General features: G+C 38.4%; 1 protein-coding gene across 6 annotated transcripts in view; it reads left to right on the top strand.

Annotated features, from left to right (window-relative positions):
* The window catches only part of ARHGAP15 (Rho GTPase activating protein 15), a 573,492-nt gene that overhangs the window by 377,500 nt on the left and 180,238 nt on the right, over positions 1-15,754 (top strand). For all 6 annotated transcript variants that reach the window (XM_058694796.1, XM_058694791.1, XM_058694813.1 and 3 more), the window contains exon 10: positions 13,279-13,377. In XM_058694796.1, the coding sequence (XP_058550779.1) occupies positions 13,279-13,377 (99 nt within the window). The remainder of the gene's footprint in view (positions 1-13,278; positions 13,378-15,754) is intronic.

Genomic DNA, 15,754 nt, shown 5'->3' with positions numbered 1-15,754 from the left:
GCCAACATTGCCACAGAACCACATGATTCCCTGGCTCTTAATATGGTTTATTATAAAATCCTTTACCTGCCTCAAAGCACTTTTCATCAAAGCTGCTTTTAAGCTGAGGCTGAGGACCAAAGAATGCCTTTAACAGAATCCTGAAATAGCTTTTAACCCAAGGCTGAGAAGAGAAAGTGCTTTTAACCTAAAGTGCTTTCCTCTTAGGTACTTGAGCGTGTACCTAGCACTCAGCATTAGTAGCTGTGAGAACACCCTTAAGACCCAAATGAAAGAGACTCCATTATAGATATTCAAACCTGTTATATTAATATATTACAAGTAATATTTGAAATCATTAAGCAGTTTTACTCCAACTAAATTTGAATCTTTTCTTATTGAACTATGCATTCATGCAAATAAATTGAAGTCTTACCACCTGGGATTCTAACAAATCTACGCTGATATTAGGAAAAGTACAGCGTTCTTCCTACATTTGACTTTAATTCACAGTGAGTCAAAATTGCCACACCTTCTCTACCATAAAAGAATCTTTCAACTTGTATCAGTCACTGAATGATATTTCCAGCTTCAGTCCGTATTTGTTGGGCTGAAAGGTAAATTAAATCCTTGAAAATAAATTCAATCAATTATCTGACTAAATTTTAAGTATCAAATTTTCTCCCCAGACTTGTCACTCAAACAGAAATAAATGTACTGATTTCAGAATACACATGATCCCTGACTTACAATGGTTCAACTTAAGGGGGGTCTGGATGGCTCAGCCGGTTGAGCATCCGACTTTAGTTCAGGTCATGATCTCACTGTCCGTGAGTTCGAGCCCCGCATGAGGCTCTGTGCTGGCAGCTCAGAGCCTGGAGCCTGTTTCAGATTCTGTCTCCCTCTCTCTCTGCCTCTCCCCCGCTCATGTTGTCTCTCTCTCTCTCTGTCAAAAATAAATAAACATTAAAAAAAATTTAAAAACCCACAATGGTTCAACTTAAGATTTTCAACTTTCTGACGGTGCAGAAGTGATATGCATTCAGTAGAGCTTGTGCTTCAAATTTTGAATTGTGATTTTTTTTTCCCTTGGGCTAGTGATAATGGACTACAAGATCCTCATGATACTGGGCAGTGGCAGAGAGCCACAGCTCACAGGGAGCCACGGGATTATGAAGGCCAAGAGCCCATACACTTACAACCATTCTGCACCCATACAACCATTCTTTTTTTTCACTTTCATTACCATATATGATCAAACACATGAGACATTCAACACTTTATTATAAAATAGGCTTGGTGTTGAGTGATTTTGCCCAACTCGAAGCTAATGTAAGCGTTCTGAGCATGGTTAAGGTAGTCTGAGCTAAGCAATGATGCTCAGTAGGTTAGAAGTGTAAATGCATTTTCATTTTATGATATTTTCAGCTTATAATGGGTTTATCATGACATAGTCCCATGGTAAGTTGAGGAAGATATGAATAAAGTCCCTACTATATGAAGTAAGTAGATAATTAATTGATAAAAGTTTTAAGTTCAGAATAATTACAATAAGTTATGTGATTGAGCAATTGAATTTCATGGACAGTTTCTTATTTTAAGAATATAAACTGTGCATAAATATGGGAAAAGGTGGCAAAACTTGATGTCTTTGAATTTTACCCCCTTCTTCTTTTGCTAGTCCCCTCTGTAATTCCAATGAAATGAAGATAGGCAAATGAAAATCAGAAAATACCATCAATTCAAAATGTAAATAATCAGTCATTGCTGTACAAAATTTAGTCATGTTAATCATCCAAATTGCACTAAAGCAGACTAAACCGAAATATATTTCCCTCCAACTCAACTGATCATGGCACAGTTTTTAGATGGAAAACATATTCTTTTGCATACATTGTGTTTTCTTATTCATTCATTCTTTCATTTATGTACTCATTTGGCAACCAGAAGAGAATGTAATAGAATGCAATAGAAATACAAAGGGAAGAAATTATATTTATCTTGTTCTGTGTATATAGTTTCCTTCACCTTGAATATTTTTTTCCAGCTTCCTTTACCTAGTAAACATATTCATTTTTACTCTTCCAGCTCAAAGTTACCAACTCCATGAAGCCATTCCTGTCTTCCTCATTCTGAATTAATCCTTTCCTCTCTTTATCCTCAAACTGTAATTTCGTTATTTCATTATTTTAGTGTCTTTCAGCTGGACTATGAGTTACAGCTGGTTGACTAACGACCATCTTACTCAATTTTACTTCCAGGGTAGTTGTGGCCTGGAAAAAAAAGTAGAAATGAAAGAAACAGGACACAAAATCTTTCGGTGACTTTATAATTACTGTTTGTTTACAATTTCATGCTCCTTCTGGTGGAAACTCTTCTGTCCATGGGTGCTTCTTTGATAAGTCTGCTCCTTTCACCAGCCTCTCACAACATTGGGCTATCCTATGTTAGGTTCTTAGACTTCTCTTCTTTCTGCATTTTTCTCAGACTACAGGGTGTTATTCAAATATTCCAGGGCTGGAATATTCCAGTCCTGTGGCTTTAAGATCTCTCTATAAGTTTTCTAAACTTAAACTTCAGCCTGATGCTCCAGACTCTCAAGATTCTATCCTTGCATGTTCAAATGTCTATTTGTCATGTCCTGGGATGTCTGGTTAACATCTCACATTTATCTAGAACAACCCTTGATTCCTTGGTTCTGGCATGTTGTCCATCTCAGAAAATACCACTACCATTTGCCAGCTGGAGTCACCCTCACTTCTAGTCTCCTGCTTTGATCAGCAAATCTCAACTTAAAATACGTTCTAAAGTCAACTGCATTTAGTCACTCCCATTGTTACCAGCCTTCTCTAAGCACCATTGTCTCTCCCTGGAATATATCACCAACCCCCTAAGTAGCCTCTGCTTCTTTTCTTGACCCTTTTTAATATAGTATCCATACAGCAAATGAAGGATCATTTAAAAACATAAGTCACTTCATGTCACCCCTATGCTCAATAATTGCCAACTACTTAGAATAAAACCATACTTAAAATATCTGATGACCTTCCTGTGACCTACTGGGTTCTACCTGCTTTGGCCCCCAGGCTACCTTTTCAGTTTCATCTGCAACCATACTTCCTGTTTGTAACCTCACTCTAGGCACATAGGCTTTCATGCTGCTCCCCTACTGCACCCTGCTTACTCCATAGCCTTATACATTTGCTGCTCTTCTGAAGGCTCTCCTCACGTATTGGCATGTGCACACCTTCACTTCTTTTGACCTTTGCTCAATGCCACTGCCTCAGAAATGTCTTTGCTGACAGTGCCTCCTTGTAGCTATCTCCCTGCCTTACTTTATTTTCTCATAGCACCTATCACCATTCAATACTATCATACATGTATTATATATTAATGTATTTATATATACATTAATAATATATATTCAGGTGCTTAGACTGGACAAATATTGAAAACTCACTGCTCATTGTTCCATTTGAGTTAATAAACTCCTTGTTGAAGACACAAAGTTCTTCCTGGCTGGTGAACTCACCAACATGCCCACTGCATTACTTGGACCAAAACTGAGTTGAGACTTATTTCCGTGAGAGTTTAGGAGCTTATAAGAAGAGGCAAAAGGCTACTTCTTAGAAGCATTGTTTGGGGCTGAATATGAAGTCATGCAAGATGGGGACTACTGGAAGGCTGAAAATGGAAGAAAGAGAAAAAAAAAATAGAAGCAGCTGGAGAAGAGCTCCACCATGCTATTTGGATGACAGTGGGCCTGTCCGTGAACTTCACCTTTGAGCTGCTTTTGTCAAAGGATGCTATTCCTGCATCCAACTGTCCAACTTTGATTGGAGGCTGCAGACAAGCCTACCCTTGTTTGGGGATATCTTCTTTATAGTCTGGGCAAATCTCTTGAGGCCAGTCTTTTCAGAGTAGACATTGTCATTATTATGTTAGCTTAATGAGCTGCACAAGGATGAATAAACATGTGGGGTAAAACTATACACAAAAGTGTATATATTTAGAATTTCTATTTATTTAGAATTCCAAACTACTTAAAAGTTAAAAAAGTATGCTTTTTTCCCCTGTATTTGTCTCTTATGAGAAAAAAAATCACAAGTAAACAAGGCAATGAGAGAAATCTACTTCCCTTCCAGTGTATAAGAGAGATTCAACAGAGAATCTGCCTAATTTTTGTTATCTGTGTATCAAAAAACAGGAGCTTATATTTTTAATCAAAGCCCCGAGGCATTGGAAAATAACACAGTACCTTCTAAAGCATTTAATATAGATGAAATTTGGTAGTGTTTTAGCATTAAACATATTTTTCAACATCTTAGTTCAAAGAGATAAGCCATCTGTAAATTATAGTACTTACTCAAATCACCCATTTCTCCAAAAATTATCAGTAAAGTTGTGGTAGAGTTATATGATGGGGCTCATATGGCAAGTATTTTAAAGGAGAAGAAGGAAAAGTAATAAGGTTGAAAGTGGAGAAAATATAAAAAGATAAAAGTAGAAACAGGATTCTTTGATAAGTAATCTGAAAGTTTTGGTCTAGAAACCTACTCTCAAAAAGAAAACCAAATGTTACTTGTAGTTTAAAATCAAAGGATGAATTCAGTTAAATTGCTGAAACTACCCATGTTGAGAATATTACTTTTGCCCTTCAGTATCCACTGCCCCTCCAGTATAGCAGCCTAGCAGCCAATTGGGAAATGAGGTTCCCATGTGTGTAGCATTCATGGGGTGGGGTGAGGAATATTTCAAGAGCATCCTACCTACTATGGAAGCCACTAGGACTATGTTTTTTTTTCTTATCCTAACCCCATTTTTTAACATAATCTCAACAAATTGGGTATCCTCTCTAAGAACTTCCCACCTTGAGCAATTGATGAATATAGGTCATTATGACCATGTTGGGGGAGGGGGGAGGATGGTCATGTAAACAGCATCCTGACCCAGCCCTCAAGATTGCTGTATTTTCTGTTTCTTATTTCATGAATCTCCTGTGGACCTTGGGTTTGAAACCTCTCCAAGACTCATTCTCCAACCTTCAGTAATTTCTTTGAGTAATTAATAAGTTACTTTGAGTTCCTAGTAAATTTTTTTAGTTTCCTCCCACTCTCATTCCTCAATATCATTTGAATAAATTCTTTGCTTAAGAGAGCCTCGGTGGGTTTTTTAAATTGCAGCCCAAACCCTTAACAAATATACCTCACAACCAAAATAGTTGTCTGATTTGAGGGGGGGGGGGGGCTAAGCCGTTCAGTCTGTTACTGTTTTCTGTTCCCTTCTATGTTCTTCATGTATGTGTAGTTTTAGGTGCTTTGTTTTTCCTTTTTAAAATTTACTAGACTAGCTGCAACAGCCCTGTGTCCTGAAAGCAGAATAATCATTTTGAAAAGCATGTGGAGACTGTCTCCCTGGGTAAATGATGATAACACCGTCACATTATTTGAACATTTAACTGCCTCTATTGAGTAGTTTTCCTCATAGTTTTGATTCATTTGGAATCTAACTGACAGAGATCCCATTACTGGGTGTTCTTTCCATAATTTGTCAAAAAATATATAGCAGAGATGAGGCAGAATGAAGCTAATTTGTAATCTGGAAGACTTAACCTGGTTATGCTGACGAACTAACTGAATCGGTCAAAAGTTTGAGAGCTTAAAGATTGAAAACCACCATTCCCTAGTTAAACTCTAATTCATTATGTAAACAACATGATTTATAAGTGCAGTCATGTGGAAGGTCTATTTGTTTTTCTCACCAAAAGATGCTTTCAAGGAAAAATTGCTGAAAATGGATTTTCTCCAACCAATGTGTTGCCTGCCACCCCAGGTATAAGTGCTGAAGCAGTAGAAGGAAGACATAATGATCACACCAGCCAAGGCCATAGGCATTTGTGGAGCATTCCAAAAATATTGGCATCCCTTAGCAAGAGGTGTTTCCTAAATACAAAAAGTTGTTAAGAGAGGAAGAAAGGATTGCTAGTGAGCCCACAGATGGGAATGTAGGTAGGGAGTCGGGACCTCGGGGTTCTGTACTGTACCCTTTTTGGGAATACCATAAAGAAGGGGAAAACAGAAAGAAGCCTTAATATTATACCAGGACAACAGGCATGGAAGTTTAGGGGACAAAGCTAGTTCATTAATGTTTACCAAGAAAACAGAATACTCTCCCTCTCTCCCTTCCCCTTTCCTTTCACCATTTTAAGATGTGGTTCAAACACATTCCTGTAATTCAATGGTCCTCCTTGGTGTATCAAACTCTGGACTGTATCAAATTTACAGAGAGATGGAGAGCCTACAACAGCCCTTAAATTTGGCATTGACATTTTAGCTAAATCTCTATGATTTATTTTCTTTAGGTAACACTTTACTTTGCAATGTCATTTTATGTGTATCATCATCTCCTCTAAGTTATATGATCTATCATTTCATGTTGAAGGCTAATGTTGCAGTCAAGATTCTTTTTACTCCAATTGGTAGAAACTTGTCCAAACTATAAAAGTAAGAATGGAATTTATTGAACTACTTAATTGAAAAGTCCAAGGGATAGCTTCAGGCATGATTGGATCTAGGAGCGCAAATGCTATCAAATCTTTACTTTCTCCCTTATTCAGCTTCTTTCCACTCTGTTGGCTTAATTCTCTCGTATGTCTTCCCAGAAGGTGGCAACACAACTTCTGGAAGCTCAGACTCATGTCCCAGTAGTTTATCAACTCCTGTAGAAATAAGGCTTCTTTCTCCCAGTAGCAATAGAAAAAGCCTTAGGATTTGCTCCACCAGATCCATTTGGGCCACGTGTTCATGTCTGAACCAATTGCTATGGTCAGGGAGATGAAATGCATGTTCATCCCTGGAGCTAGAGGTGGTGGACTCAGCACCACTTAAGCCAAATGGTAACTAATATGAGAAAGGGATCATACCCAAAGGAAAACCAGAGTGATCTTACCAGAGAATAAGAGAATAGTTCCGGCACCTATAAAACCAATAGACATCCACGATACTGTTCCTAACCAGTGCCATCTGTAACAGTGGATCTCATTGATCTATTTAGCCGAGACTGACCCTTTGTATTGTGAGTGTAAGCCCTCTCCTGAAACCTTCTGACCAATGCTATGTTCATGTTCTAGTTAAGTTTATTTGGTTTCAGTAAGCAGAAGTTTACTCAAAAGTATTCAAATAAAATGGGAGTTATTGTCAAAACCAAGGTTACGTCATGGCACCCCATGGAAAGGATATATGATCTCTGGAGTTAGGCAACAGAAAGTGAGAAGCTAAGGTGTGTCTGCTTCATTTGCCTCTCTCTGCGAATTAGTTCCTGGACCCACTAACCCATTGCACATGTCCATCTCCCCAAATAGCTGCCCCTGGCACCCCGTGTCTAAATCTAGGCAGTCTTACTATTCAAATCCCTGGAACTCGCTACCTCAGTCTGTACTATTCCACTTCTAATTCCACTCCTTCTTTTGAAGGAGAATCTCACTGGCATGGCTTGGGTTCTATGACAACCTTTCATTTAAGCAGCTTTACCATAGATGCTAAGTTCTTCTACTCCAGAGACATACCTTCTTGGATGAGTATAGCCAGTTGAAAGAGAGGCTAGAGTTAAGAAGACAATTTTTGGCTTTTCTGGTAACTAGTAAAAGCAAACATCTCCCTTCTGTCTAATTCAGTTCATCATATCTAGGCTCTTTTCTCACCAGGACACTATCAGCAATCAGGAGGGACAGTTTTTCAGTCAGGGGTTGCCTGCACTTGCTGGGACCACCCAGCAAGTGGCGGTGATGCACCTCCCCCACCTCCCACTTTCGAACGATCCAAAGTAGCCAGTAGCGCACCTCATCCCCTCCAGCACACCATGGCAATCAAAAACACCCTGGAGTTGAAATTTTCTCTTATCCACCCTAGCTCAAAATCCTTCCCAGGTCCCATCTTCCCTAATAATTAATGAATTGCCAGCACTACGCTGACAGCAGAAGTCCATTTGTTGTTTTCACTTCCTTGCCTTCTCTTCAAACCTTGTCTGCAACCATCTGCTTTTCAACTCCCTTCTTCTACTTAAAGCCATTTCTCTCATGGTCACCAGTAGCCTCTGAGTTACCAAAATCCAATGAGAACTTTTCACTTTTGTCTCCTGTCATTATTCTTCTGCATCTGAAATGCTTATCCCAACTCCTGAATACCAGTCTCTCTATTCTTCTCCAAACCCTCGGGGTTCTGCAGGTCAGTCTCCTTTAATCAAGCAAGAAACTTGGAAATCCTCTCTCTCTCTCTCTGGTGAGATGGCTCACCTTCTGCATCCAGTTAACAAATCCTACAAAAATCACCCCTTGGCTTCATTTTCTTCGGTCAGTTCTTACCTTTCGTCTTTCCTTAGAGCCTGATGTGTTGTTACTATGGACATAAGACACAATATTTGGGGGCCTCTGTTTCCTCTTTATTAACCATAAAATAAGGTTAATAGTATCTACCACCAAAGGGTTGACGACTAGTGTAAAGATTTAATAAGGTTAGAATATATAAAGTGCTTTGAACCATGCCTGGCTTAGTGTAAGTGTTCGACAAAGCCTCACTGTTATTACTACACACCCTTGCAATAGCACCAGTCACATGATATTGAAAATGTTTGTGAGCACTGTCCACCACCACCACCCCAGACTGTAGGAGATTGTGCTTCAGGCATCACTGCACAGTGATGGAGCTGGAGCACAGTGCCCGGCCTATAGTGGGCATGTGATAAACAGTCACCAAGTGGATGAATCAGATTTTGTATTCTTCACAATATCCAGCAAATGACAGGTGCTCATGAAATAGTCGCTGATTTGAATTTGATAGAATGGAATTGATCTGGAGAGAATACAGAGTAAACAGTGCCATAACATTAGGTAAAGTATAATGAGTTAATTTAAGGGGAGGGGCGTCTGGGTGGCTCAGTCGGTTAAGCATTAGACTTTGGATCAGGTCATGATTTCACGGTCCGTGAGTTCGAGCCCTGCGTCGGGCTCTGTGCTGACAGCTGGGAGCCTGGAACCTGCTTCAGATTCTGTGGGTCTGTCTCTCTGCCCTTCCCCTGCGCTCCTCTCTCTCTCAAAAATAAAAAAAAAAACCTTTTTTTTTTAAAAATTAAGGTGAGAGAAATGAGAAATTTCCTTTGAGACTCCTCCTTAAGGTGCAATCTAAACTGATGCATAATTCCACATTCCTAACAAATTCAGAATTTTTCCCCTATTTATTTGCTCCTCCATCTCAATTTCCATGTCCTGTCAATTCTCTTTGCTTTCATTCTCATAGCATAGCTTAAGTTACCAACAACCTGGACTCCTGGTATCATCTTTATCAGTAAGCTATTGCTGCATAACAAAGAAACACAAAATCTCAGTGACAAACAACCAGAAGCATTTATTTTTGATATGTCTGTGGGTCAAGTAGCCTGGGGCAAGCTTGACTGGACAGCTCTACCCTAAGCTGCAGGTCTGACTAGACTTATCTCCCAACTGAGCATTGGCCACAGATCTGTGCCTTATGTATTAATTCTGGAGGCCAGACTGAAAGGGCAACAGCTACCCAGGGAAGCTTTTGTCTTGGCAATAGCAGAAAAACAGGCAGGTGAGTAGAAATGTATAATGCCTCTTAAGACCTCCATCTGGAACTGACACACAGTCATTTTTACTCACCCTGCATTGTCCAAAGCAAGTCTATAGGCAAGCCCAACATCAGTGAAACGGCACAAGTCAGTATTCTCCACTCTAGTGAGTTTTACCACACAGTCACATGGCAAAAGAGGTGAACGTATAAATCTAATTCAGAGAAGAGAAGAATTGTGAACAATGATTAAATTCACCACACTTCTATCCTCATTCTGGTCTTCATAACACCTTCCTAGGCAATCACATTAGCCTCTTAGCTGATCTCCTTGTGTTCAGTCTTCTTCACAAGTGCCTCCATTTGGTCATGAATGTTTTGGCTGTAGGAGATAGAATCCCCTGTTTAAAATGACTTATATTACATCACATAATAAGAAGTCCAGAAAAAATGTTCTAGGTTTAGAACATCAACAATGTCATTGAAGTCTCAGGTTTTTTGTAACCTTTTTAAAAATCCTGTTAGCCTTTGTCTACAGCTTGTTGCCTCGTGGTGATAAGATTGCTTCAGTGGCTCCAAGCATCACATGATTGCACAGTGATGTTCAAAGCAGGAAGGAAAAAGAAAAAGTGCCTTAATACACCCCTCTCCTTTTATCTGACAAAAAAAAAAATCTCTTGTAGTTTCCCAAGTCATTTCCCCTTACATTTTGCTGATCAGAGCTCTCTAACCACCAAGAGTTGCAAGGAAGGCAGAAGCCAATAGGGAACATTTTCAGGCTCTGTCTTATGAATGGATCTAAAAACAAGAAAGAAGTTGGTGAAAGAATAGTGTATGTATAAGAAATCATTGGTATCTGCACAAGTCAAATAATTTAACCTACCTGACTTAATATTTAAGACTTCATAACACCATATTCATCTTCTTTTAAACCTTAATACATCAGAATTTCTCTAAGAAAGAGTGAATATTTCCCTCAGCACATCTCATTCTTCCTGTCATTGTTCCCATCACTGATGTGTTTGTATACCTTTCTTCCATCTTCCCTCAATGGCCTTTTATCCCCACTCTTACCTCTTCAAGTAAGTCTTCCTTTTACTTAAGGATTAAGTTCTTCTCTGGTAAGTCTTTCATGGGCACTGAGGTTGCCCTGATGTCCCGCCACATGCTCAATAAATATTTGTGAAATAGATTTGAATCATAATTTCCATTAGAGGGTTTTGGATTTTGTAGCAATTCTTCTTGACTATAATCTCTAGCCAACTTCAATTATTCCATTGCAAGTTTTGGGTTATTTTTCTTAAATAGTATTTTGTGTCATTTTGTCTTATGGTAGTAGCTTACTGTTTTTGAACAAACCTTTGTTATTGACCGAGTATTCAAAGCAAATACCCATGATTATTTCCAACTTGTCTACACTATGTCGATATTTTTGGGCGTATCATGTTTCTGTCTCTTGGGTGAAAATTGTGCATTTTCATATTGAAATATATTATATTGTCACTTTAGACGTAGTTACTTCCCTCCTTGCTGGGTTGTTCCTAATTTAAGCCATCACCTTTTCTAAGTAATGGGTGAAAATCATGCCTTCCATGAAGTCTCACCACATTTCATTTTGACTACCCCTTTGTAATATTTCACTTACCATTCTGTTATGCTGTGTTTTATTTTCCTCCCCACTTCTACTACAAAGATTTTTTTGAAATGTATCAACGACCTCCACTGCTGATTAAGACAATGTCTTGCAGTCCATCATTTAATAAATGTTTGTTGAACTTCTAGTATATGCCAAACGTTGTCTAGTCACTAGAGACCCAGTAAGAAAGGAAATAGATGTAATCTAGGCATGTCTGGGTGGCTCAGTTGGTAAAATGTCCAACTCTTGATTTCATGATTTCACAGTTGTGAGATAGAGCCCTCTTGGGGCTCCATGCTGGGTGAGATTCTCTCTCTCCCTATCCCTTTGCCCCTCCCCCACTTATGCATGTGCCCAAAAAAAAGAAAGAAAGAAAAGAAAAGAAAAGAAAAGAAATAAATAAATAGGTATAGTCTTTACTTTTCTGGGTTTTGCATTCTAAGTAGGAGAAACAACTAACCCATAAACACATCAATCTAATATGCCAGGTGGAGGTAAGTGCTCTAAGGAAAGTAAAACAGGGAAGTATCATGGCAAGATCCTATTGCAGTGAGGCAGTGAAAAAAAAAAGTGGGTAGGAAAGGCTACAAAAAACCCCTAATGCAATGGAGTTTCATGCAGGGGTCATAATAAGTACAAAGTCCCTGAGGCAGAACTTTGTTTGGCATGGACAAACATCAGCAATGTGGACAGAGTGGCTGCAGGCAAGTGATGAGGGAGAGAGAGGAGAAAGGACACAAATGAAATCAATTAATGGGTGGGAGGGCAGGTCACGTATTGGCTTGGAAGCTGCAGTAGGGAATTGGAGTTCATTTTGAGCAAGGTAGGAAGCCCTTGAACCTACTAAATATTTGTTTCGTTATGAGTAATAATCATCTATACTGTTTAAAAAAAAACCTGGAAATGGATGGTGGTGATGATTACACAAGAATGTACGTGTGCTTAATGCCACTGAACTGTACATGTAAAAATGGTTACGGGGGGAATTTTACATTATGTATATTTTACTACAATGAAAAATATCTATGAGCGAATTCTGTGGCCAGAATCTGAGCTGAGCACTGGTGACTATATGAACTCATAGGTGATGTAAACACTCAGAATCTGCTTTGAAAAAATACATCCCGTATATTATAAATGTAAATACACGATGCAAGGTAGTATAAATCATGCTCCAAATGAGAAGACTAGGCTAGGGTTTCAGAGTGTGTTCTCAGAAGCATCAGTCTGGAGAGATGCCCTTTGAAACAAAAGGAGCTTACTCAAATAAGTTGGGGAAATAGCGCATCCTCCAGCCCCCTGTGGAGATTCCCAGGGCACGTTGGCATATCACAGGCTGCAAATACACATGAAAGAAACTTGTTTAAATTTGTTTAATCCAACATTCCTAAACCATTTTGATCACAGGCTTCTCCCCCCTCCCGCCCCTAAATTGCCTATTAACATCCGGAAGAAATGGTATTCCAAAGAACCTATGTCAAAGGAAACACAAAGCTGAGATAGGAAGAAAAGAATTTGTGGAGAAAGTGTGGTCGGAGTTGAGCTAGAAAGGAAAGGGGATACTTAGATTAGAGAAGAGGAAGGGCATTCAAGGCAGGAGAGATGTTAAGAAATTCGCTTCAAAGTAAATCTCCTGGAACTTGTGTCTTCAAATATCATTGACCTACAGAACGAATCTTTCAAAATACTGATAAAATTATAATTTTGGTGATCATTGATAAATTTCTTCTAAAACAGTCAAGACACCAAATCATTAAGATTAATTATTTTGTAGAAGTTTTCTTAATTCCTTGTCATTATTTTATAAACAACAAAGTTATGCCCAGAGAGACTATAACTTACTGTCATCCCTGCCTAATCGATGGCAGAGTGTTAGTTTTCTTTCTCTGGGGCCAGTCTTGTTCCATGAAGGAGGGAGTTATGGTCTTTGTGTCTCTGCAATAGACCCTTTGGAATTAAAGCAAAAAATCGATTCCTATGCAAGACACAGATTTCAGCATGCAGTGGGTATGGAAACAGAATCAAATTAAAGAACAACGCAATCTTGGATTTTAATGAAGCTCATCTTTGTTTCTTTTGCAGATCAAATTTTTGGCTCTCATCTGCACACAGTGTGTGAACGTGAAAATTCCACAGTTCCACGGTTTGTAAAGCAATGCATTGAAGCTGTCGAAAAAAGAGGTGGGTAACTGAATATGTAGTAATTTCCCCCATTAGCGTACCCTCTAAACAACCAATGCTCAAGTTAACACCGCCACTTGATTTGTCTGGGAAGCCATGCAATTAAAACTTGACTTTTGTTAATCGGTTAAGAGGATCAAGTTTCTTATTAACTTCAGTTTGTTTTTACAATAGGGACATCAGTAATTCCCACTAATGTTCTCTTTTTTTTAATATTTTGTCTGTCTGACATGTTGTTGATTCAATTGCTAACTTCTTGTTTTCCAGCCAGTGATAAAACATTCATAAAATATCAGCACTCACAGTGTTAGAACCCTCCTAACATTCATGCTGGTAGATGTTGTGCCAGAACAATTTTTGGTAAGCCCCCAACATTACCCAAGTGAAGCAAATAGCATTCCTACTTGCAAACAGTGATATCCCATCTTCTGTGTGTTTCTGTTCAATATAGAATATGGCTAACTGGTTTTCCTGGAACAATTAACAGCTGCACCTCCAGTGTTAAGATGACCTTTGGTTCCTATATTTCAACATTCTGTTTTTCATCTGAAATTATTTCATCTTACCAAAGGGAACAAAACAAAACCCAATTGACTCATCATTTCTATGCTGGTCTATCTGTGGGGTGTTTTTCCTTCAGACTATGACTTCATCCATTCAAGGTCATTTTCCCTGGAAGATACATACAGTAGATGCAGAATCTCAAAAAAATATATTGTATAAAAATGTGAAGCTTCATCACCATCTGTTACAAGTTTACAACATATTCCCAGGATCTAGGGGGATATATATCATGTAAAAGATAGAGGTGTTTTCAGAAAAAGAAATGGTGAACCTATTCCCATTTTCAGCTCCCAGTCTCTTAAAACAATAGAACCAAGGGGAAAAAATCTTTACCAAGTTATCTACTAGGAAAAAGCCATTTTAATTCTCTCAGTGTTACCTGGCTTTATTATAGAGGCATAATAAAAATGGTCTGCAATTTCCAACTCCTGGAAATTCATACTTTAATTATACTGTAAGGACAGCCTTGGGATCCTATTATTCCCATATCAGTAGGGAATGAGAGAATAACAAGAAGGGGACGAGTGGGTAGGGAAGGTAGATAAAGAGAGTGGCTTTGGGGGAAAGCGTATCAACACATCAGAGAGAAGAGCTGAGAGCTCACAGAGAGTAGAAAACAGTAAAAGCAGAATGAACACAAGGAGAGGTATCTGTGAGGAATGGAGTCAATTGGAGTTTAGAGAGAAATGTGTTTTTATTGCATGTTGCAATTTCATTTAATTTTATAAGTTCATAATTTAGGAATAAATATTATTTAATAAGTACTTAAAGCCAAAATGGATCACTGAGAATGTTATAATGTTATTATTACCAATAGCTAAATTATCATTATTTTCAGGAGATCTTCATCCACTTATAAATACTCAAGCTTGACGGTGTGAGCACTATTATATTAGAGCAAATATCCAAATAGGACTTTGGGGGGAGCTATACTTAAAAAGACATGTGCACATATAAAAAAAGGGGGGGCTCTGTACCTCTTTGTGTATGTACATACCCTAGGCAAAATGAAAACTCTGCTAGATATAGTCCTGTGGTATGCAGATACCATAATATTGTAGTGTTGAAAATATCTATAAATAGAAACTGTATCTTCTGTTCATAGCATTTGTTGGTGATTTTTAATAAAATAAGAATGTTTTTGCTGACAGCAGCAATCATATCTAGCATTATATTTCATTGTCCCAATGTTTACTCTTAAAACGAATTTGTCGATCCAGCACTAAACAGGCACTAATCACACATATGATTATTAAAATAAATCCTAAGCATTTTAATGAAACTCAACGACTTTACAATTCCACAAAGCAACTGATAATTCAAAGCACTTTGGCAGCATCAGCTTAAAGGAACTCTATGGAAATGTTCAATAAAAACTCAGAGGCACAAGATAAACCTCTCACATCATTGCAAGATTTACAAATGTGTACTTTTGATTATATTTTTCTATGATCATTTTGTTGGATTAATATTCTTACATTTATACGCCAATTCTATTTACTCAAAGTGTTGTTTTTACTAAATTCTGGCAGAGAGCACCTTAGGACAGAAATAATTTATATGAATCTAAGTCCAATGTTTATGCAGGCTTCTGATGACATTTTATGCTGGGGTTGGTATTAGGAAGTAGCATATAAAGGTGCCAAGTCTCTCGGCACGGCTGGGACTCAGCATATCTAGAGCCCTCCTTCTAATGGCCAGATCCTCTTCCAGCCAAGATACTCAACTGCAGAGTCATGGGAAATGCTCATGGACCAGTTATGGGAAAGGCACATTTAATGAGAATTGTGTGTCTACTTTCACACTCTGGGGG

The sequence above is a fragment of the Neofelis nebulosa genome, chromosome 2 (genome assembly GCF_028018385.1).
Source record: "Neofelis nebulosa isolate mNeoNeb1 chromosome 2, mNeoNeb1.pri, whole genome shotgun sequence".
Taxonomy (NCBI): Eukaryota; Metazoa; Chordata; class Mammalia; order Carnivora; family Felidae; genus Neofelis; species Neofelis nebulosa.
This window is presented reverse-complemented; position numbering and strand designations above follow the sequence as displayed.